The 26,024-nt window shown below is 48.4% G+C and overlaps 1 protein-coding gene across 2 annotated transcripts in view; it reads right to left on the minus strand.

Moving 5' to 3' along the window:
• SPATA13 (spermatogenesis associated 13) overlaps nucleotides 1-20,808 on the minus strand; it is a 131,092-nt gene extending 110,284 nt beyond the window's left edge. For both annotated transcript variants that reach the window (XM_082245529.1, XM_082245531.1), the window contains exons 1-2: nucleotides 20,671-20,808; nucleotides 6,425-8,216 (exon numbers count right to left, since the gene is read on the minus strand). In XM_082245529.1, the coding sequence (XP_082101655.1) occupies nucleotides 6,425-8,056 (1,632 nt within the window). In that variant the 5' untranslated portion in view covers nucleotides 8,057-8,216; nucleotides 20,671-20,808. The remainder of the gene's footprint in view (nucleotides 1-6,424; nucleotides 8,217-20,670) is intronic.
• Between the last annotated feature and the right edge of the window lie 5,216 nt (nucleotides 20,809-26,024).

Here is a 26,024-nt window from a genome sequence, read left to right on the forward strand (position 1 = left end):
AAGCAAATAGTAAACATGGCTTCAATGTCAGCTGGGTCCTGCCTGTCACCCTCGTGGATAAGGCAGGTGGTCTTCCCAGTAGCAGTGCGGCTCCCGCAGCTGATAAGCTACACTAGCCTTGCTGCTGTGAAATAGATCAATGCTCTGGGGGAGGGGTTGGACCCCCGACCCCCCCATATCTATGCCTCTGCTCTGGTAGGATGGCAACAAAGGCCTATTCACCCCACCCTCAGCAGGATCTGCGTACCTGGGTATGTATTGGCAAACCACATTGGCCTTCAGTTCATTGCTGAGCTAAAACACCATCGCACAAAGGATATTTATGCAGCTGCTTTTAGTGGAGTCTTTTTTTTTTCTACTGCCTCTGAACTCTCCTCCATGTTAGCCTATGTTTTCATCCATGCATACAAACTTTCAGAGGAGTTTGGAGGCACAAGAGTTTAAAGGGGCAAAAAAAAAAAAAAAGAAGCCTGCCAGCGAGTCAAGGAGTAGAGGCTGTTCGGCTGTAAAAACGCAAAACACAAAAAAACGCTGCTTAAATGCTGTAACAAGCTTTAAAGCCGCTTTTGGGGTTTTTACATTATAAGTAGTGTCTTTACTGTAAAACGCCAACTCCAAAAAATTGCATTTGAAAGACCGCTGTGCTAATACAGTGCGACATAAAATATTGCAACGACCGCCATTTTATTCTCTAGGGTCTCTGCTGCAAAAAAATATATATTATATATATGATCTTTGGGGGTTCTAAGTAATTTTCTAGCAACAAATACAGATTTTTACTTGCAAGCAACACATGTCAGAAAAAGGCCTAGTCTTTAACCACTTCTGGACTGGAAGGTTTTACCCACTTAGGACCAGGCCTATTTCTGACACTTGTTTGCAAGTTAAAATCAGTATTTTCTGCTAGAAAATAACTTAGAACCCCCAAACACACACACACACACATTTTTTTTTAGCAAAGACCCTAGAGAATAAAATGGAGATCCTTGCAATACTTAATGTCACACCATATTTGCGCAGCGGTTCTACAAACGCGATTTTTCTGGAAAAAATACACTTTTTTGAATAAAAAAAAAAAAAATATGAAAACAGTAATATAATGTGCATGGCGAATCCGAGGCTGGGACCACTTTTATGTTAAAGTGGACCGCTCACCCTGTAAGAAAATAACAGGGTTATGGCATGTATCTGCTGCCATAATCCCGGTATTAAACGTCAAAGAAGTGACGCAAATACACGGTGGGCGGTCCGGAAGTAGTGAATGACCAGACTATTTTTTTGCGATGTGGCACTGCGTTACTTAAACTGACAATTGCGTGATCATGTGACGCTGTACCCAAATAAAATGTTTTTATCCCACAAATAGAGATTTCTTTTGGTGGTATTTGATTACCTCTGCGGTTTTTATTTTTTGCGCTATAAACAAAAAAATAACTCAAATTTTGACAAAAAAAAAAAGTTAAAACACAGCTAAAAAAAAAGAAAAACAATTTTTTTTTCAATCAATTTAGGCCAATATGTATTCTACTATGAGTTTTTGCTAAAACAAAAAAAAAAAAAAAAATTCTAGCGTCTACAAATGATGCAATAATATAGAGGTTTTATTTATTTATTTTTTACTAGTAATGGCAGCGAAAAGCAATTTTTAGTGGGGACTGCGACACAGCGGCGGACAAATCGGACATCTGACACTTGATACTTTTTGGGGACCAGTGACACTAATACAGTGATCGGTGTTAAAAAATAAATAAATAAATAAATAAAACACTGTAACTGCACTAATGACACTGGCAGGGAAAGGGTTAACATCAGGGGCAATGAAAGGGTTAAGTGTGTCCCTAGGGGGTGCTTACTAACTGTGGGGGGGTTGTACTGATTGGGGGGGGGGGGGGGGGACAGAGATCCGGGTTCCTCCTTAGCAGGAACACAAGATCTCCATCTCATCCCCTTGCAGAATGGCGATCTGCCTTGCTTACATAGGCAGATTGCTGTTCTGCCTCTCCTGGGGATGATCACAGGTGGCCGGCGGACCCATTGATTGACATCCCTGCTAGCCAATCACGGCACGATGGCGCCATCTGGTGGCTATTAAACTAAACACCGTACAGGTGTGTTTCGCGCATTAGAGCCACATTGCCGTAGTAAATACACGGCGGCCCGTCGGTAAGTGGTTAAACTGACCTAATTTACAGACCAAAGTTCATCCCTTTGATCTCTAAATGAACAGAAGATGAAGTGTTCCTTTTTATCTTGCTTTTAGGGATAATCACACCCGGATACCTTTTTTTTTTTGACGGCTGTGAGCAGGGAACGGCTCTGCTCTTTTTACATGAATCGTGGAAAAGTCAGATTAAGATTGTGAGGGGGGTTGAATCGAGATCACATATTTTTAACGATTAATTGTGCAGCGCTAATACATGTATAGTTTATTTTCTTACATCTTGCAGCCTGAGTGAAACAGAGATCTCCATCCACACCAATGGTAGCCATACATGTAAAGATCTGATCTAAAGAATCTTTGCAGAAATTAAACACTATGATCGAGTCTATGGCCCCTTTTACATAGGTGGTGTGCCCGACAGACTCAGTTTTGCTCCGGGGGGAATCGATCCGCCGATCTCCGCTGAGCAGGCAGATGACAGCTCCGTCTCCGCTTACTTTGCAGAGACAGACCTGTCAGATCCCCACTCTCCTCTATGGGAGATCGGATGAGAATGGATCGCCTGTCTGTTTTCATCCGATCGGATCCTCCAGACGGATGGAAATTGGGTTTCAATTCGTCCAGATGTCACGGACAGGATCGGATCGGATAGCAGCGGGTCCACTGACACCTGCTGCTCCATAGGGTGAATAGAGAATCCGATCAGGTCCGCCTGAAAAACTGACAGGCAGACCGGATCAGAAATCCTGTGTGAAAGGGGCCTAAGATGAACCTATGAATTATTGAAAAGACAATCAGGGAAATTCATAAAGAGAGGTTGATTTACTAAAACTGGAAAGTGCAAAATATGGTGCAGCTGTACATGGAAGCCAATCAGCTTCTAACTTCAGCTTTTTCAATTAAGCTTTGACAAAAAAGCTATACAGAGCTGCACCAGATTTTGCACTTTCCAGTTTTAGTAAATCAACCCCAGGGACACACCAAATGACAAATGTTGGGTGACATCTGGGGGGGGGGGGGGGGTGGAGCTTGATGGGGACTCACAGACACTAGCTCCCCCATCAAGTCTGCTCCCGTTGTGATTGACAGCGGGCAGATCCTTAACCAGTACACAGCTTGCTATTGGCTATAGAATTCACCCACTGCCTGCTGTCAATCAGAGCAGACCTGATGGGGATCTAAAGTCTCATCTTCCCGATCGGGTTCCACCCACTGCAGTGTCACTGCTTGCTAGGAGGCTGTCAACAGTGGGGCCAACAGTGTCCTTAACATCACTGTGAACAGGGACAGGCAATTCATTTTATATGGACTCAAATTGCACTGCAAAGTATCGGTATTTGGCATCGGTGAGTATCGGTACTAGTACTCTCCAGTAAAAAAATGGTATTGGTGCAACCCTTACATTGATTGGTCTGTCAGGATGGAAAACAGATTGATAGGATTGTTTATTGTATGGAACACTGAGCAATCTTCCAAATATATTTTTCTCCTGGACAGTAAATCGATTGACAGTGCAATTGTATAAAAAAAAAAAATTGTACTGTGTATGGCCACCATAAGATCATAGATGGACGAAGGCGCGTGATGTGCAGATTCATTCTTACAACATTGCAGACAGCCACGGCCAAGAAGCCTGACAGGCTGATGGTATCTGCAGCTGTCCAAACACATGGACTACCGTCTGCAGATATCTGCCAAACTAAGTGAGTGAGGCGTTAGTGTTTACATCCACTTTAAAAGCTACATCCAGGCTGGACTTCCAAGCGGAGAGGACATTCCTCTGCTGTGTACAAGGTGCAATTCACACTCAAACACTGCAAGCTTATGTGCAAGTTTACTCTGGAAGGTGAAGGACAACGTGAAGTAACCCAAATGAAGCAATCAGAATTCATGGTCATCATGTGACTTCAATTCAATCTGGTTGGCATGGGTTATTTTACACCTACTCTCTGTATAATCCTGGAGGAGTTTCTGTGTGCACCATGTTACACATTAACCAAGACTGATCGACAGGTTATATAAAGGAAATGGTCTAAAAATAAGAGTGGAAGTAAACATCAAAGTGGAACCTGCAAGAACAACATAAAGAGGTTGGCACTCCTGTCTATTGTGCAAATCCAGAACAAATATGCATCCAGTGTAGACCAAAAATGTGTTCTTGTCTCATCTTCCGCTATACCTCTAGGTATAGAAGCATCTACAAACAAGTAAAGGTGAAGGTATATATCTGAATGCCATTGGATGCACTGCTCTGGGACCGCAATGATGTTCCTGTGCTCCTATATAGATATAGTACAGTAAGTGGGTGTTGTCACCATAGGACAGGAAGTGTGGTACTGATGGGCTCAACAGGTGACAATAAAAGAAACCTAATGCAGCCACCACATTGAAGGATTGGTAACCTAATCTGAAATACATTACATTTTAGTCCTTGGGTTTTTCAGTTCAAGTCTATTTGCATGGTTGTGATAACCAACAAAGTAAGGCCAATTCATTATCCTACAGGAGTCTTGCTGACTGCATTCTGATATACAGATAGTCACTAAAGGACATGTAGAAATCTGTGCATGAAACACCACTGTCAAGGTAGAATTCAAAATTTTGATGTCTCTGCTACAAAGTTGGGAATGTGTCTAGCCTCCTCTGACTACATGGAGAAAGGGGAACACTTTAAAACAGGCATGTCCAACCTGTGGCCCGAGGGCCGCATGCGGCCCAGAACCGCAGGCAATATGGCCCTCTGCCCCCTGACAATTTTTTTTTTTTTTTTGCTGGGGGAGGAATGAAGTCGGGTTGGGGCAAGGCCACAGCAGCTTCCAACTGTAGCCAGAGGCTGCCTCGGAGGGGAGGGGGGGGGGGTGGGGGTGAGCATGTGCAGTGTTTCTGACTCCTACCACCATGACCACTTCAAATCACTGAGGTGGTTATGGTGGTTAGAGTGTTCCTTTATTATCTCTCAGAACAAGTAAACCTCTGTGTACTGACTCCTTTTCATTTGATCATCCTCTAGTTGTTTTAAAATTAGTGCGGGGGGCACGGCGGCGCAGGAAGGGCGAGGCGGCATTTTATTACTTGTATACCTTAACTATAGTAAATATTTTATATGCGGCCTGAGAAAATTTCTCTACACTAATGTGGCCCAGAGAAGCCAAAAGGTTGGACACCCATGCTTTAAAAGTATAACAAACTGTAGAGCGAGATTAGAACACCTATTTATTACTGTTTGTGTTTCCACTAGGTAGATTCACCCTAATTGTTCTATTTACCATATTCACCAAGAATGAACATGAAAGAATCCCAAATTTAAGTTGTCACCAGAAACATAAGAGGAAATCTTCCAGTGGAGACACTAGTTCTGCGGACAAGCAAGGATTCCCTCATTTAGCAGGAATTTCCTCTCACTTCCTGTTCTGGCTATGGGACAGGAAGTGAAAGATATTCTTCCTAATGGGATACGGATGGCCAACTGGGGTTATACCCCTACGCTATTCAAAATGATACAAAAAAATGTTTTGCTTTTAGTTCTACTTTAATAAAGATAAAGCTAGTCACACTCATTGGAAAATATATGTGGGAGATAAAAAGATCAGGGTTAACGCTATGAACCAGCTATTTCACTTTCAGATATCAAGCTGTGTTGGACTTGCTAAATAAAAGCAAATATCTGACAGAATAGTTAGAAGGACATAGACAGTTAGTGCCGGTTCACACTGTTCCGAATTGTCAGATGACTTGGTCGCCTGACAAGTAGCGGACCGTGCTGTGCAATTGGAACCGTTCTAATAGGAGCGACTCAAGTCGCTCCGACTTAGAAAAAGGTTCCTGCACTACTTCGGGGCGACATCGGAGCGACTTGCATTGACTTCCATTATGTGAAGTCGTTGCAAGCCGCACAGACGTCGCGGTGCACGGGTGACGGCATAACTCGCCCGAAGTCGTGTCGCCCTAGTGTGAACTGACAATAAATGATGACTGTCCAACCTCATTGTCTATTGTCACCTTCAGGTGTAAGCAGACACACCAAATAAACAAACTTTGGAAGGAAAGATTCAACTGGTTTGGGTGTTCTCAGCAGATCATCACTGTTTCCCTTTCGAATGGTCGGTGCCATGTGTTGGCAAGAACAATAAAACCAAGTATGCCTGTACCAACAACCATATTATAGCCATAATCACATATTTACCAAAAATTAACCTGAAAACCTAAACTGAGGACCCAATTTGAGAAAGAAATGTGTCATATTTAGAAGTTTCTGGTCCTTACCTCTTCCTGTTTTTCTTCATTAACCACATTGAGGCTCAGTTGAGAGTGGCTGCTAATTCCACTATCCTCATTCCCATCATCATAGCAAGTATGTTTAATGGTATCCTTGCAGGAATGTGGACTCCTATCGGCTTTTACGGTGCCCAGTTCTGCCCGCTCATCACTTTCCATAGAGCTTAACGATAAAGTGCTGTGGTGATTAGTAAAAAGGATAGAAGAAGCAGGTTTGTGGAGTTCTGAACTGGGGCTCTGTGGCTTTGGGGCACTGGGTCTAACAGGAGTTCCCAGAATTCCAAAGTCTGATGTGGAATGTGGAATATGTCTAGGTTCCTCGGAATCAGAGTAGAAGACCTCATTGGCCAACTGGCTCAAGCTGCTACTTGTAGGTGAGAGGCTACAAGGCTTAACGGAGAGGGTCTCAGAAGAGGACAACCTGATATCAGTTGGTAGTGCATTCATGTCTAAAGATGGACTGTTCACGTTAGTCCTAGGGGAGCTTAGAGACAAATTTGTCTCAGATGAGGGGGAATTTGGACCAAATATATATCTCCTTCTTTCTGTGTCCGCGCTGCTGGATACTCTCCTGGAATAATCATCATGTAATCGGCTGTTCGGCCGACTTCGGTGATATTCTTCATTGGTGGGAGAGCTGCATTTGCTGCTCTCTTTTTTCCAATTGGCCTCAGTAACATTGCTCATGATCTTTAAGACTCTGTCAAAGTCCTTTGCCCTGATTGGGCTTCTCCACCGTTTGGATCGTCTCTCTGGAGTCCCAGAGAGATTATTGGCATCTGCAGACGTATTTAGCGGGCTTTTCTGGATGATCTCCTTTTCACTGTTAGATTTTACATCCGTAAGGTTAGAGGTAGATTTCCTTTTGAAAGAGCTCTTTTTGAGGAAGTTGAGGTTGTCCGTACTTTTACTCCTTCTGTAAATAATTTTGTTGCTGTCTGAGTTTTTCACAATAATTTCACAGACATTTTGCTCCCGCCCAATAGGCGACAGCTTATGGGGACTGTTTGGTAAGCGGACATTGTCTTTATCCAATAAGTTAATTCGACCAGCTCCATAGGCATGTCTGATACTGCGAGATCGATGGGTGCTCCTCAAAAACGTGTCATCGGACTCCTCAACGTCAGACCCATCAGACTGCAGACCATCGGTCACATTAAAATTATCCTGCATGGATCTTGAGGCTGGCATTCTGCAGGGAGTTTGACAACTTATTACTCCATCAGAAGACAGGCGCTTGTGTAGATCACCCCCGTTTTCGGCATCACTTAAAATATTAGCATTTTCTTTAGCCTGAATACCTTGCAGAACAGAGGATTTCAGCTTTTTGAATGAACCCATCTTTCTCAAAGATGACAAAGCATTCCACGTTGATGAATTACCCATGCCTATCATTGAACGGGGCCTCTCACCATTAGGGGTGGACCGTTGTATTGGGCTGGTGAATACGTTGGACGACTTGGAGGGGCTCTGATCCTCCTGGGAGTCGTCTCTGTTGTCAAGGGCTCCATTGTGACAGCTGTCTTGAGAAGTTCTTGAAACACTTTTGTCAATGACTTGAGAGGTAACTCCTGGCCCGTTCCCACAGCCCTTGGAGGGTGACGTCATACTCTCAACCATGTGAGCATTAGGGTAGACTCGATCTATGCTCCTCACAACATCAACGTGACAGCATCAGCAGATTTGAACATCTAGAGCGTCATCCGTTGTAAGCCTTTGTGTCTCCTCTTCCACGTCTATTGTCTGCATGGAGCTGCGCAACTGCAGTCTTCTGCTTGCCCTTTAAAAAAAAACAAAGCCAGCATTTAGGAAATCTTCTCACACAATCCTTTCCAAGAAAAAAGAAGGGGGGGGGGGGAAATAGGGGACAAGCTGCCTAAACACGAAGCCTTCATCCATTTGCTCACAAGTGGAACTTTCTAACGGTTTTTTGAATAGTGACATAATGCAGGAACGTCTTACATTGTAAATCAGCCTTTAACAACCTGTGGCTTTCTGGCTGTGGTCCCACAATACAAAGCTGTAGGTTGCAAAAGACTACTGGATGTATTTAAAAGGATTTATTCAGGAAAAAAATAGTACTAGCCAGCTAAAATACAACTGAAGCTGTTCATACACTTATGAAATTTTGTTCAAAAATGTTAGGAAAATTTGTCCAACTTTCAGAGTTAGCCCTGGTGCGATTTGTTATGCAATCTGACAATTCAAAATCGCATGACAAGTCGCACCCACCACCAGGAACAGAACCGTTCAAATCGTTGCGACTCAAGCCGCAGTAACTTTGAAAAAGATTCCTGCACTACTTTTTTTGCGATTGACATCGGAGATCCAAACCGCACTGATCTGCGGCTTTGAAATTGTGTTGAAGTAGCGCAACTTCAAAGCCGCACTGGTATGAACCAGGGCTGAAAGTCGATCACTCCAAAAATTAATGTTAAAAATGCTGTGGGTTTTTTTTTTTTTGCATGTGATTGGGTAATCTTGGCAAAGTGAATTTTCACCAGATAAGTGAAAAATTATTTTCAAAGTAAACAGCCTACTTACTTCCAGAGGGCCCATTCACATTATCAAGCCGCGCTGAATGCATGGCTTTAGGTGTGTGCCGTTTCACGTAGTCCAGATGGGCCACTCCCAGTGCATTGAAGGGTTTATTTTTTTATCACTAAAGGCCCGTACACACGTACCGATCGTCGGCATACAAACGTCGGTGGACGAAGGATCTGCCGATTGTACGCGTGTTAGTATGGTGCCTCCGACAGATGTCTGCGCACAATCCGCGGACAAAAGTCTTTCGTGCAAACATGAAAATATTTGTATGCCGACACCAGAACGGACGATTGTTCGCCTGTCAGTACACAATTCGGCCGACAGACCGCAGATTTGCAAGACTGGGCATGCTCAGAAAATAGAAAACACAGGGAAAGTTAACCATTACATGACATCACTTCTGCAGTCGGCGGACAAAATTCTTGTGCTGTCCTTGTGCTGTCTTTGCACTTTTCAGCAGACACCGACATCCCGGGGAGAAAAGAGGAACATTTGTAAGCCGACCATCGGTACGTGTGTACGGGGCTTTAGCTTTATTGGAATGTCACAAGTGACATTTTAACACAGTTCTATGTACCTCAGTAGAATTGTAATACGGTGATTTGCATTGCAACAGCCAGCTGAAAAATAAAAATAAAAAAAGTGCTGCATGCTGTGGTGTGAACTGACACAATAAAAAGCCATGTTGCCTTCCATCGCATCTGCAGTGAACGAGATTTTAGTAAATCACCCCTATGGAATCCAAAATCAAATACATACATGAACAACTCTTATCACGTCCCATTTTTCAGCAACCTAGAATGGAGTTCTCTGTGACTTTGGGGTGATGGTATAGTTTAGAGCAGTGGTCCTCAACCCTGGCCTACAGGGCCCACTATCAGGCCAGATTTGCAAGATAACTGAAATACATCCCAGGTGATATCATTTGCTGCTCAGTGATTGCAGTACTCTAGTCTGCATCTCCCCAAGGTAATACCTAAAATCTGGCCTGTTAGTGGGCCCTGTAGGCCAGGGTTGAGGACCACTGGTTTAAAGGATAGAGAAGCAAGTTTGTAAAGTTCTGAATTTGGGCTCTGTGGCTTTGGGGCAGTGGGTCTCACAGGAGTTCCAAAGTCTGATGTGGAATGGGGAATATGTTTAGGTTCCTCGGAATCGGAGCAGAAGACCTCATTAGCCAATTAGCTACTACCGGTAGGTGAGAGGCTACATGAATTAAGACTTCAGCCCGGGTTCACACTGCCCGTGACTTTGAAGTCAGTCCCCAGCGCCACTTCAGCATGTCTTGCATGTGACTTCTTTAACAGAGGTCAATGCAAGTCATACCAAATTTGGACCAAAAGTACTTTTTTTTTTTTTTTAAATCAGAGCGACTCAAGTCGCACCAATTAGAACGGTTCCATTGCACAGAATAAGGTCGGACTTCTGATGCGACAAGGGCACCAAAGTCAGAGCAATTGTCGCATCAGTGCGAACCGGGCCTCAGAAGAGGACAAATCAGTTGGTAGTGCATGAGTCCAATGAGGTCTTCTGCTCTGATTTTGAGTAACCTAGAATTATTCCCCATTCTGCATCACACTTTTGAATTCTAGGAACTCTTGTAAGACCCACTGCCCCAAAAACCACAAGAGAATTCCATGGAAAAACAGGTTGCTAAAAAATAGGCCATGAGAAGGGTTAGTCATGTATGTATTTGACTTTTTTGCATTTAATTCTCTTTTGACTATTCTTAAATTTTAGCCCATTACAAATGATTAATCGTAATACAGAATATACACTGAATATCCTTAAAGATCAGGCGTCTCTAAATTATGGTCTGTGATCCTTATCCATCCCGCTAGAAGATTTTACCTGGCCCGCAGAAACTCTGATGTGGTGGGGTTTTCCATGGGAAAGGAAGACTCTAATCAAAAGGGAGGAGAGCTTTGATGTGAAAGGGTTAACTTCTGATGCGAAAGGGGGGGGGGGAGGGGACTATGATGTAAAGGGGGGATTTCTGACACAAAATGGGGTTTCCAGTGTAATAGGGGGACTTCTGGTGCAAAATGGGGGAGACTTCCGACGCAAAATAGAGGTCTCTGGTGTAACGGGGGGACTTCTGACGCAAAATGGGGTCTCTGGTGTAACGGGGGGACTTCTGATGCAAAATGGGGTCTCTGGTGTAACGGGGGGACTTCTGATGCAAAATGGGGTCTCTGCTGTAATGGGGGGGCTTCTGACGCATAATGGGGTCTCTGGTGTAATGGGGGGGCTTCTGACGCATAATGGGGTCTCTGGTGTAATGGGGGGGGGGGCTTCTGACGCATAATGGGGTCTCTGGTGTAATGGGGGGACTTCTGATGCAAAATGGGGTCTCTGGTGTAATGGGGGGACTTCTGATGCAAAATGGGGTCTCTGGTGTAATAGGGGGACTTCTGGTGCAAAATGGGGTCTCTAGTTTAATGGGGGGGGGGGTTCTGATGCAAAATGGGGTCTCTGGTGTAATGGGGAGACTCCTGGTGCAAAATGGGGTCTCTGATGTCATGGGGGGACTTCTGATGCAAAATGGGGTCTCGGATGTAATGGGGGGGGGCAACTTCTGATGCAAAATGGGGTATCTGATGTAATGGGGGGGGGGGGTTCTGATGCAAAACAGGGTCTCTGATGTAATGGGGGGGGGGGTTCTGATGCAAAACAGGGTCTCTAATGTAATGGGGGGACTCCTGATGCAAAATGGTGTCTCTGATTTAATTGGGGGGGGGGGGCACTTCTGATGCGAAATTGGATCTCTGATGTAATAAGGGGGGGGGGATTCTGATGCAAAATGGTGTCTGATTTAATTGGGGGGGGGGGGGGCACTTCTGATGCGAAATTGGATCTCTGATGTAATAAGGGGGGGGGGGGGATTCTGATGCAAAATGGGGCTTCTAATGTAATAGGATTCTGATGCAAAATGGGGTCTCGGATGTAATGGGGGGGGGGGGGGAGGGGCTCTTCTGATGAGAAATTGGGTCTCTGATGTAATGGGGGGGGGGGGGGATTCTGATGCAAAATGGGGCTTCTAATGTAATAGGGAGACTTCTGATTTGAAGAAGTTGTTTCTCCGAGTGTGTTTATTCATTTATTGAAAATTTGAATCATTTATATTCTAGAACTTTCCAGGCTGGCTACATTTATATACTTGTACTTGAAAGTGAAACTTGTAATCATTCATTGAATAAAACTGATTTTGTTGGGCTGTGAATAATTGTAAAATATCTAATGTGGCCCTCATACTGAAAAGATTGGAGAGCCCCAATTAAAGAAGCAAAAAACAAAGTTAAAAAAAAATGTAAATAACCATAAAGTTACATTTTTTTACTTTCCACCAATAATCTGAAAATACTGTATACTGTAGGTAAAAAAAAAAAAAATTGGGATGTCAGAAATACGTAGCCTGTCAGTTCTGACCTCTGCTTAGAAGGCAGCCAGTCAACTAGGCATTTTCTAACGGTGGCCAACATTGGACGAGAATTAAAGGAAGAGAGGTGACATTCAACCACATGATTCTGTAGAGGATGTGAGAATGTAATTGGTTGTGTGGGTCCGTCCGACACTTGGAGGAACTTGGCGGAGAGCTGTGATCACGTCCAGCAGACAAATTTAGAGCAGCAGTGGAAATCTTAATCAGAATTGAGGTTGGGAAATATTAAAACTGGCAGCAAAGAATATTAGGAGGGTGGATTCCTCCAGACTTGCAAGAAAACTGGAAAAAGTGTGTAAGAGCTCAGAATAGCAGATTTCCAGAAATCCTGGACATGAAGGAGCCCTGTGTTCAGAAGCCAGAGCACTGACTGAGGGCGCTTTATAAGTGATGTGAGATCCGTCCTGAGTGAAGGTAAACGCTCACACCTGGATGTACAGCGGGGATGTTTTACTTTGCTCTTCTGAAATGCAATCTGTGTGCCAGAACAAACTGGGGAGAAGTGGGATGACACCGGGGGAGGGGGGGGGGGGGGGGTGGCACACGGCGTCATCCATTTACAGACCAGTTATTAATTACACTCTGTTACTGGGGCAATGCCCTGATCCCAACCCGGCTGCTGCTGCTTCCCATGCAAACCACTCAACCTGGAATACATTATAAATGTAGGAATGTCTCACAGCTCAATCCGAAATCCCAATTTCCCAGAGAGGAAGAGATTAGAGGACTGGTGTCTTCTCCCACCTTATATGTGGGGCACTCCGCCTACACCCCTTCCCATTAAACACCTCTTCTACCCCTACACCCTTTCCCCCTTCTATACCCCTTCCCATCAAACACCCCTTCTACCTCTACACCCTTTCCCCCTTCTATACCCCTTCCCATCAAACACCTCTTCTACCTCTACACCCTTTCCCCCTCTATACCCCTTCCCATCAAACACCTCTTCTACCTCTACACCCCTTTCCCCCTTCTATACCCCTTCCCATCAAACACCTCTTCTACCTCTACACCCTCCCCCTTCTATACCCCTTCCCATCAAACACCTCTTCTACTCCTACACCCTTTTCCCCTCCTACCCCCACTTCCCTTCCTTCCCCTACTTCCCTTCCCATCCAACACCTCTTCTACTCCTACACCCTTTCCCCTCCTATACCCCTACTACCCTTCCCATCAAACACCTCTTCTACCCCTACACCCTTTCCTCCTTCTATACCCCTTCTTCTCCTACACCCTTTCCCCTCCTATACCCCTACACACCTTCCCCTCCTGCCCCTACTTCCCTTCCCATTAAACACCTCTTCTACCCCTACACCCTTTCCCCCTTCTATACCCCTTCCCATCAAACACCTCTTCTACCTCTACACCCTTTCCCCCTTCTATACCCCTTCCCATCAAACACCTCTTCTACCTCTACACCCTTTCCCCCTTCTATACCCCTTCCCATCAAACATCTCTTCTACCTCTACACCCTTTCCCCCCTTCTATACCCCTTCCCATCAAACACCTCTTCTACTCCTACACCCTTTCCCCTCCTATACCCCTACTTCCCTTCCCATTAAACACCTCTTCTACCCCTACACCCTTTCCCCCCTTCTATACCCCTACTTCCCTTCCCATCCAACACCTCTTCTACCCCTACACCCCTTCCCCTCCTACCCCTACTTTCCTTCCCATCCAACACCTCTTCTACCCCTACACCCTTTCCCCCCTTCTTTACCCCTACTACCCCTTCTATCCCTCTTCTACCCCTACACCCCTTCCCCTCCTATACCCCTACACCCCTTCCCCTCCTACCCCTACTTCCCTTCCCATCCAACACCTCTTCTACCCCTACACACTTACCCTCCTACCCCTACCTCTACTACACCCCTTGCCCTCCTGCCCCTACTTCCCTTCCCATTAAACACCTCTTCTACCCCTACACCCTTTCCCCCTTCTATACCCCTACTTCCCTTCCCATCCAACACCTCTTCTACCCCTACACCCCTTCCCCTCCTACCCCTACCTCTACTACACCCCTCCCCCTCCTGCCCCTACTTCCCTTCCCATCCAACACCTCTTCTACCCCTACACCCTTTCCCCTCCTATACCCCTACTACCCCTTCCCCTCCTATCCCTCTTTTACCCCTATACCCTTTCCCCTCCTTTACCCCTTCCCATCCAACACCTCTTCCACCCCTACACCCTTTCCCCTCCTTTACCCCTTCCCATCCAACACCTCTTCCACCCCTACACCCTTTCCCCTCCTTTACCCCTTCCCATCCAACACCTCCTCTACCCCGACACCCTTTCTACCCCTACCTATCCTACACCTCTTCCACCCCTACACCCTTTCCCATCCAACACCCTTTCCCCTCCTATACATTTTCTACCACTACCCCTCCAACATCTCTTCTACCCCTACCTCTCCTACTCCCCTTCCCATCCAACACCTCTTCCACCCCTACACCCTTTCTACCCTTACCTCTCCTACACCTCTTCCACCTATACACCCTTTCCCTTCCAACACCCTTTCCCCTCCTATACCCCTTCTACCACTACCCTCCAACACCTCTTCTTCTACCCCTACCTCTCCTACACCCGTTCTCATCCAACAACTCTTCTACCCCTACACCCTTTCTACCCCTGCCTCTCCTACACCCCTTCCTATCACCTCTTCTACCTCTCCTACACCTCTTCCCATCCAACCCCCCCATACCCCTACACTCCCTCCACCACCCCCCCTACACCCCTTCCACCCAACACCTATTCTACCCCTTCTACCCCTACAACACCCCTTCTACCCCCTACCCCTTTATAGACCTTCTACCCCCACACCCTTCCCTTCCTACACCCTTTCCACCCACTACACCCCTTATTAGCACTCAGTCAGATGTACATCACCCAGAAGTAGACAAGATATTTTCAGTAGCACCTTCTACGTCGGGCATACACTATACAATCTGATTGTACAATCTACTTTAGATTTACCAAAACTATGTAATATGAGGACAAACCTAAACAATAGTCAATTTGTAGCAAATCAGACAGGCCTTTGCATTATATATTTAAAGATCATACAATCAGACTGTATAGTGTATGATCAGACTTAGGAAAGCCAAAAGGAGGTGGAAGTACCCCCCCTGGCTGAAAGTGAACTGCTTAATCCCTTTATGGCAGACGGTAAAACAAATCTTAGCCCCTTTCACACAGCCCAGCCGTGGTGCAGTGCATGCAAATACGCATGGTCGTTGTTCAGGTTACCTGCGTCTGGGCTATCCATAGCAACCAAATTCTAATGGGTTACTATGGCAACACACACCTCAGATATTTTGATATACGAGAGATTTAACAACATTTAACTGGGCACACATTTTTGCAAAGCTGCTTCTAAAACAAATGATGCCGACTATAGACAATCTATGGCCATTTCTTCATGGGAAACACACCACCACCAGTATAGTGCAAGGGCCTGCCAGATTGGATGCACTTTGATTGGATGGTGTAGGGAGGTCATCATTTTTCATAGTTTTGGTAAATCTAATGTTAATTGTACAGAGATTGTACAGTCAGTTGGTAATTTGTATGGTGACTTAAAGTGTTAGTAAACTCTGTATTTTTATTATTCCCTACAGGTAAGTCTATAGTAAAGCTTCCCTGTAGGTTCAATGAATATCTCCTAAATGTGCACCGTGCACTAGGCAGCAGCAGACGGTGACATCACTGACACATGTGCTCTGAAAGAACGTCATACCCGTGCCATGCCTTCAGAGCTCTGTGGCGTGACTGTGACGTATGTGCGGGAGTGACAACATCGCAGCTCAGCCATTCAAGCAGCTGCAGCCTGCGAACCCGGAAGGAAGCCCAGGGGGAAGATGGAAGCCTCTGCCGTGGTGACAGCACACCACTGGAGGGCTTTGTTTTAAGCTAAGTCTTTCATAATGTGCTAGTATGCGATGCATACTAGCACATTATGTCTTTACCTTGTAGGGTTTGTTTTATTTATGCTTTACTACCACTTTAAAACCCATCTGCTCATACTCCTTATACCGTCTAGTTAGTAAAATCAAAAGGGGGGTTAATAATGAAATATTAAAAAAAAAAAAAAGGTTGTTTATATGGGGATCTGTTGGAAGGATTGTCAGATTCGGGATATTTGGTGATATGTAATGTAATACCTTCTCCACAGAGAGCATATGGGGGATCTGTTAGAAGGATTGCCACATTGGGGATCTCTGCTCCCATGTAATATAATGCCTTCTCAATAGAGTATATATGGGATCTGTTGGATGATTGTCAGATTCAGGATCTTTGGCGATATGTAATGTAATGCCTCCTCCATAAAGTATATGAGGGGATCTGTTGGAAGGATTGTCAGATTCAGTATATTTGGTCATGTGTAATGGAATGCTTCCTCTACAGACTATACATGGGGATCCATTGGAAGGATTGTCCGATTCAGGATCTTTGGTGATATGTAACATAATGCCTCCTCTACAGAGTGTATACAGGGATCTGTTGGAAGGATTGTCAGATTTAGGATCTATAGTGATATGTAATATAATGCCTCCTCTACAGAGTGTATACAGGGATCTGTTGGAAGGATGGTCAGATTTTGGGATCTATGGTGATATGCAATATAATGCCTCCTCTACAGAGTGTATACAGGGATCTGTTGGAAGGATTGTCAGATTTAGGATCTATAGTGATATGTAATATAATGCCTCCTCTACAGAGTGTATACGGGGATCTGTTGGAAGGATTGTCAGATTTTGGGATCTATGGTGATATGCAATATAATGCCTCCTCCACAGAGTGTATATGGGGATCTGTTGGAAGGATTGTAAGATGGATCTATAGTGATATGTAACATAATGCCTCCTCCACAGAGTGTATATGGGGGATCTGTTGGAAGGATTGTAAGATGGATCTATAGTGATATGTAACATAATGCCTCCTCTACAGAGTGTATACAGGGATCTGTTGGAAGGATTGTAAGATTTAGGATCTATAGTGATATGTAATATAATGCCTCCTCTACAGAGTGTATACAGGGATCTGTTGGAAGGATTGTCAGATTTAGGATCTATAGTGATATGTAACATAATGCCTCCTCCACAGAGTGTATACGGGGATCTGTGGTTAGGACTGTAAGATTTAGGATCTATAGTGATATGTAATATAATGCCTCCTCTACAGAGTGTATACAGGGATCTGTTGGAAGGATTGTCAGATTTAGGATCTATAGTGATATGTAACATAATGCCTCCTCTACAGAGTGTATACAGGGATCTGTTGGAAGGATTGTCAGATTTAGGATCTATAGTGATATGTAACATAATGCCTCCTCTACAGAGTGTATACGGGGGATCTGTTGGAAGGATTGTGAGATTCGGGATCTGTGGCGATAAATAAAGCCTGTTCCCTGGAGTAGACTGGAGGAGTGCAGTCTCTGGTGCTCTTTGTCTATGGTTTCCAGGCTAATCTGTGAACTTGTAGATGGGACAAACAGGAAGTGAAGCCCCCATAGCAACCACATGAGCTGTGAAGGAGTAGCATGCAGCAGCAGCAGCAGCAGGGGGTGATGGCAGCACACTTGAATGGTTTTAGTTAACAAGCTTTCCCAGGCTGAACGAGTTTTCTATCTCCCGTGTCTCCATGAATCCTAAACAGATTAACCAAGCGTCCATCACCAATGCAACCGATACGGCACGCTTCACATTTCACCCCATACACTATACAATCATTGGCTTCTACTGCAACAAGTAATGATCAATACACGTGTTTGGTGCACAATCTCCCTAGCAGATACACAGACCAGTGTGGGGATAGTATAGACAGCACTGAACGGGTCTCTGCCGCCTCCATCCAGAATCTCATCATTAGCAGATTGGGCAGAAGACAATTTTTAGGAAAGACACATTCAGATATCAATCGCCAGGACAGATGCAGGCAACAAATGACATTCTCTGCTGGAAACATTCACATCTCCCTATAACTCATTTATTTACCAACATGACAATCTCTGATCGCTCTAATCTAATGGTGGCCACACACACTTGGATTTTTCAAATCTTCAAACAATCCAATAGCCAGAACCTTCTTTCCAATAGATTTAGACTCAGTTTAGATCAAGCGAGTTGATTGGCCAGAGCAGAATATTATCGATTGTTTGGAACCAATCGGTAGCACTGAGATACTTTCTTCACTGAGTGTATACTGAGATACACTGGTATGCAGATCAATCAGATTATGAGATTACATGGAGGAAACAGGGATGTGATCAATAATTTAGGATTGTAAATTATGATCAGGTCTTCATTATTTATGTGTGTGTGGCATAGTGATCAAATTGGTTGTCAACCATAGATGGATCAGAGTAGATGGATTGGAAAATAAATAATAATGTGTGTAGTTACTATAAAGGAAAAAATATTATTTACCAACATAATGGAGACTCTGATCACTAAAATGTATCAAAACCCAAAACATGTAAATATACTGCAGCTGTCCATTCGATGGGGTGGCTGCACTGGTTTTATGTTCATCTGGTGATCCTGCCAATAACACACTTCCTGTAATTGTGTGACAACGCTCACTGACTGTATCTATGGAGGAGCAGTGCTGTCACCCTACAATGCTCTCCTGATTACTCCCCCATAGTTTGTAGTTCACAGAAAATGGGTGAAAACATTGTCAGAGATCTCAGCTCAGTGCAGGGAAATGGAAATAGAATGACATAAGAAAACAAATAAAGTTATCACATTGAGGGATGATTAGGCTGCACCATATTACTTTTTAATTGATGCCTTTATAGAAGTGATTGGGCCACAGGTGAGCCAGGATCTGATATCCCCCTCTTATCAGCAATCAGATGGCAGTTCTCATACATTCCCAGTGACAGATCTGCCTGTCTATGTCCCCCTCTCATATTGGATATACAATCCTCAGGATCCTGTGTTCTCTATAGAAGACACAGCCAGGCTCTGCTCATATGTATAGAATCTAAACAGTCCATACAAGGGGGTCCCTGTCCGGGGGATCACTCCATACAGGGGGGGTCCCTGTCCGGGGATCACTCCATACAGGGGGGGGGGTCCCTGTCCGGGGATCACTCCATACAGGGGGGGGGGTCCCTGTCCGGGGATCACTCCATACAGGGGGGGGGGTCCCTGTCCGGGGATCACTCCATACAGGGGGGGGGGTCCCTGTCCGGGGATCACTCCATACAGGGGGGGGGTCCCTGTCCGGGGATCACTCCATACAGGGGGGGGGTCCCTGTCCGGGGATCACTCCATACAGGGGGGGGGGTCCCTGTCCGGGGATCACTCCATACAGGGGGGGGGTCCCTGTCCGGGGATCACTCCATACAGGGGGGGTGTCCCTGTCCGGGGATCACTCCATACAGGGGGGGTGTCCCTGTCCGGGGATCACTCCATACAGGGGGGGTGTCCCTGTCCGGGGATCACTCCATACAGGGGGGGGGTCCCTGTCCGGGGATCACTCCATACAGGGGGGGGGGTCCCTGTCCGGGGATCACTCCATACAGGGGGGGGGTCCCTGTCCGGGGATCACTCCATACAGGGGGGGTGTCCCTGTCCGGGGATCACTCCATACAGGGGGGGTGTCCCTGTCCGGGGATCACTCCATACAGGGGGGGTGTCCCTGTCCGGGGATCACTCCATACAAGGGGGTCCCTGTCCGGGGATCACTCCATACAAGGGGGTCCCTGTCCGGGGATCACTCCATACAGGGGGGGGTCCCTGTCCGGGGATCACTCCATACAGGGGGGGTCCCTGTCCGGGGATCACTCCATACAGGGGGGTCCCTGTCCGGGGGTTAATCACTCCATACAGTGGGGGTCCCTGTCCGGGGATCACTCCATACAGTGGGGGTCCCTGTCCGGGGATCACTCCATACAGTGGGGGTCCCTGTCCGGGGATCACTCCATACAGGGGGGGTCCCTGTCCGGGGTTCACTCCATACAGGGGGGGTCCCTGTCCAGGGATCACTCCATACAGGGGGGGGGGGGGGTCCCTGTCTGTTAATCAGTCCTTCCTATAGAAGAGCCTTCCCCCAGTAACAGGTGTATGACCCGCGATGTCTGCCCCGACCCCCCCATCACCATCCGAGGACGAATTGGAAGGATCCCCGGCCCCCCGCAGTACGATGATCGGAGAGCCCAGTATACCCCCGCACAATGTGATCGGCCGATGTACAGACACAGGGCGGAGTGCGGGCGATCTCTGTCTGTCTGGGTTCCTACCTGTCCCGGAGATGCAGATCCGATGTGTGGAGGCGGCGATCCGTCTACAGGTTCCCCGGGCGGACGGAGACATGAGAGCTCAGCACAGCCCTCCGCCCGGATCACTCCCGGCTATACGGAGCACAGCTCAGCATCTGAGAGCCGAGGAGGGCGGGGCCTGGGAACAGGGGCGGGGCTGTGCGAGTCTACACTGATCAGGCTCAGCAGGTACCATACCCACAATGCTACCCCCTAATCACCCACCATGTACCCCCTGATCACCCAGCGTGTACATCCTAATCACCCAGCGTGTACCCCCTGATCACCCAGTGTGTACCCCTTGATCACCCAGTATGTACCCCCTGATCACCCAGCGTGTACCCCCTGATCACCCAGCATGTACCCCCTGATCACCCAGCGTGTACCCCTTGATCACCCAGTATGTACCCCCTGATCACCCAGCGTGTACCCCCTGATCACCCAGCGTGTACCCCCTGATCACCCAGCATGTACCCCCTGATCACCCAGCGTGTACCCCTTGATCACCCAGTATGTACCCCCTGATCACCCAGCGTGTACCCCCTGATCACCCAGCGTGTACCCCCTGATCACCCACCGTGTACCCCCTGATCACCCACCGTAAACCCCCTGATCACCCACCATGTACTCCCTGATCACAGACCATGTACCCCCTGATCACCCAGTATGTACCCCCTGATCACCCAGCGTGTACCCCCTGATCACCCAGCGTGTACCCCCTGATCACCCACCGTGTACCCCCTGATCACCCACCGTAAACCCCCTGATCACCCACCATGTACTCCCTGATCACCCACCATGTACCCCCTGATCACCCACCATGTACTCCCTGATCACCCACCATGTACCCCCTGATCACCCACCATGTACTCCCTGATCACCCACCATGTACCCCCTGATCACCCACCATGTACCCCCTATTCACCCAGTATGTACCCCCTGATCACCCAGCGTGTACCCCCTGATCGCCCAGCGTGTACCCCCTGATCACCCACCATGTACCCCCTGATCACCCACCGTAAACCCCCTGATCACCCACCATGTACTCCCTGATCACCCACCATGTACCCCCTGATCACCCAGTATGTACCCCCTGATCACCCAGCGTGTACCCCCTGATCATCCACCGTGTACCCCCTGATCACCCACCGTAAACCCCCTGATCACCCACCATGTACTCCCTGATCACCCATTATGTACCCCCTGATCACCCAGTATGTACCCCCTGATCACCCAGGGTGTACCCCCTGATCACCCACCGTGTACCCCCTGATTACTCACCGCGTACCTCCTAATCACCCAGCGTGTACCCCCTGATCACCCAGCGTGTACCCCCTGATCACCCACCGTGTACCCCCTGATTACTCACCGCGTACCTCCTAATCACCCAGCGTGTACCCCCTAATCACCCAGCATGTACCCCCTGATCACCCACCATGTACCCCCTGATCACCCAGTGTGTACCCCCTGATCACCCACCATGTACCCCCTGATCACCCAGTGTGTACCCCCTGATCACCCACCATGTACCCCCTGATCACCCAGTGTGTACCCCCTGATCACCCACCATGTACCCCCTGATCACCCACCATGTACCCCCTGATCACCCAGCGTGTACCCCCTGATCACCCACCATGTACCTCCTGATCACCCACCATGTACCCCCTGATCACCCAGTGTGTACCCCCTGATCACCCAGCATGTATCCCAGACACTTAACAGTGCTTCCCCCTGCTCACACACAGAATGTACCACAGACACCCCACAGTTCTGCCCCCTGATTACACCCAGAATGTACCCCAGACACCCCACAGTGCTACCCCCTGATTACACACAGCATTTACCCCGGACACCCCACAGTGCTGCCCCCTGATCACACACAGCATGTACCCCAGACACCCCACAGTGCTGCCTACTGCTCACACACAGAATGTACTCCAGATACCCCACAGTTCTGCCCCCTGATTACACCCAGCATGTACCCCAGACACCCCACAGTGCTACCCCCTGATTACACCCAGCATTTACCCCAGACACCCCACAGTGCTACCCCCTGATTACACCCAGCATTTACCCCAGACACCCCACAGTGCTGCCTCCTGCTCACACACACAGAATGTACTCCAGATACCCCACAGTTCTGCCCCCTGATCACATGCAGCATGTACCCCAGACACCCCACAGTGCTGCTCCCTGATCACACACAGCATGTTCCCCAGACACCCCACAGTGCTACCCCTTGATCACACACAGCATATACCCCAGACACCCCACAGTGCTGCCCCCTGATCACACACAGCATATACCCCAGACACCCAACAGTGCTGCCCCCTGCTCACACACAGCATGTACCCCAGATACCCCACAGTGCTACCCCCTGATCACACACAGCATTTACCCCAGACACCCCACAGTGCTTCCCCCTGCTCACACACAGAATGTACCCCAGACACCCCACAGTTCTTCCCCCTGATTACACCCAGCATGTACCCCAGGCACCCCACAGTGCTACCTCCTGATCACACACATCATGTACCCCAGACACCCCACAGTTCTGCCCCCTGATCACAACCTACATGTACCCCAGACACCCCACAGTGCTGCCTCCTGATCACACACAGCATTTACCCCAGACACCCCACAGTGCTGCCCCCTAATCACACACAGCATGTACCCCAGACACCCCACAGTGCTGCCTCCTGATCACACACAGCATTTACCCCAGACACCCCACAGTTCTGCCCCCTGATCACAACCTACATGTACCCCAGACACCCCACAGTGCTGCCTCCTGATCACACACAGCATTTACCCCAGACGCCCCACAGTGCTGCCCCCTAATCACACACAGCATGTACCCCAGACACCCCATAGTGCTACCCCCTGATCACACACAGCATTTACCCCAGACACCCCACAGTGCTTTCCCCTGCTCACACACAGAATGTACCACAGACACCCCACAGTTCTTCCCCCTGATTACACCCAGCATGTACCCCAGGCACCCCACAGTGCTACCTCCTGATCACACACATCATGTACCCCAGACACCGCACAGTTCTGCCCCCTGATCACAACCTACATGTACCCCAGACACCCCACAGTGCTGCCCCCTAATCACACACATCATGTACCCCAGACACCCCACAGTGCTGCCCCCTGATCACACACAGCATTTACCCCAGACACCCCACAGTGCTGCCCCCTAATCACACACAGCATGTACCCCAGACACCCCACAGTGCTGCCCCCTGATCACACACAGCATTTACCCCAGACACCCCACAGTGCTACCCCCTGATCACACACAGCATTTACCCCAGACACCCCACAGTGCTGCCTCCTGCTCACACACACAGAATGTACCCCAGACACCCACAGTTCTGCCCCCTGATTACACCCAGCATGTACCCCAGACACCCCACAGTGCTGCCCCCTGCTCACACACAGCATATACCCCAGAGACCCCACAGTGCGGCCCCCTGATCACACACAGCATATACCCCAGACACCCCACAGTGCTGCCCCCTGCTCACACACAGCATATACCCCAGACACCCCACAGTGCTGCCCCCTGATCACACACAGCATATACCCCAGACACCCCACAGTGCTCCCCCCTGATCACACACAGCATATACCCCAGACACCCCACAGTGCTACCCCCTGATCACACACAGCATATACCCCAGACACCCCACAGTGCTGCCCCCTGATCACACACAGCATATACCCCAGACACCCCACAGTGCTGCCCCCTGATCACACACACCATGTACCCCAGACACCCCACAGTGCTGCCCCCTGATCACACACAGCATATACCCCAGACACCCCACAGTGCTGCCCCCTGATCACACACAGCATATACCCCAGACACCCCACAGTGCTGCCTCCTGCTCACACACAGCATATACCCCAGATACCCCACAGTGCTGCCCCCTGATCACACACAGCATATACCCCAGACACTCCACAGTGCTGCCCCCTGATCACACACAGCATATACCCCAGACACCCCACAGTGCTGCCCCCTGATCACACACAGCATATACCCCAGACACCCCACAGTGCTGCCCCCTGATCACACACAGCATATACCCCAGACACCCCACAGTGCTGCCCCCTGATCACACACAGCATATACCCCAGACACCCCACAGTGCTGCCCCCTGATCACACACAGAATGTACCCCAGACACCCCACAGTGCTGCCCCCTGATCACACACAGCATTTACCCCAGACACCCCACAGTGCTACCCCCTGATCACACACAGCATTTACCCCAGACACCCCACAGTGCTGCCTCCTGCTCACACACACAGAATGTACCCCAGACACCCCACAGTTCTGCCCCCTGATTACACCCAGCATGTACCCCAGACACCCCACAGTGCTGCCCCCTGCTCACACACAGCATATACCCCAGACACCCCACAGTGCTGCCCCCTGCTCACACACAGCATATACCCCAGACACCCCACAGTGCTGCCCCCTAATCACACACAGCATGTACCCCAGGTACCCCACAGTGCTACCCCCTGATCACACACAGCATTTACCCCAGACACCCCACAGTGCTTTCCCCTGCTCACACACAGAATGTACCACAGACACCCCACAGTTCTTCCCCCTGATTACACCCAGCATGTACCCCAGGCACCCCACAGTGCTACCTCCTGATCACACACATCATGTAGCCCAGACACCCCACAGTTCTGCCCCCTGATCACAACCTACATGTACCCCAGACACCCCACAGTGCTGCCTCCTGATCACACACAGCATTTACCCCAGACACCCCACAGTGCTACCCCCTGATCACACACAGCATTTACCCCAGACACCCCACAGTGCTGCCTCCTGCTCACACACACAGAATGTACCCCAGACACCCCACAGTGCTGCCCCCTGCTCACACACAGCATATACCCCAGACACCCCACAGTGCTGCCCCCTGATCACACACAGCATATACTCCAGACACCCCACAGTGCTGCCCCCTGCTCACACACAGCATATACCCCAGACACCCCACAGTGCTGCCCCCTGATCACACACAGCATATACCCCAGACACCCCACAGTGCTGCCCCCTGCTCACACACAGCATATACCCCAGACACCCCACAGTGCTGCCCCCTGATCACACACAGCATATACCCCAGACACCCCACAGTGCTGCCTCCTGCTCACACACAGCATATACCCCAGACACCCCACAGTGCTGCCCCCTGATCACACACAGCATATACCCCAGACACCCCACAGTGCTGCCCCCTGATCACACACAGCATATACCCCAGACACCCCACAGTGCTGCCCCCTGATCACAC

The sequence above is a fragment of the Pelophylax lessonae genome (genome assembly GCF_965119305.1).
Source record: "Pelophylax lessonae genome assembly, chromosome: 2".
Lineage (NCBI taxonomy): Eukaryota > Metazoa > Chordata > Amphibia > Anura > Ranidae > Pelophylax > Pelophylax lessonae.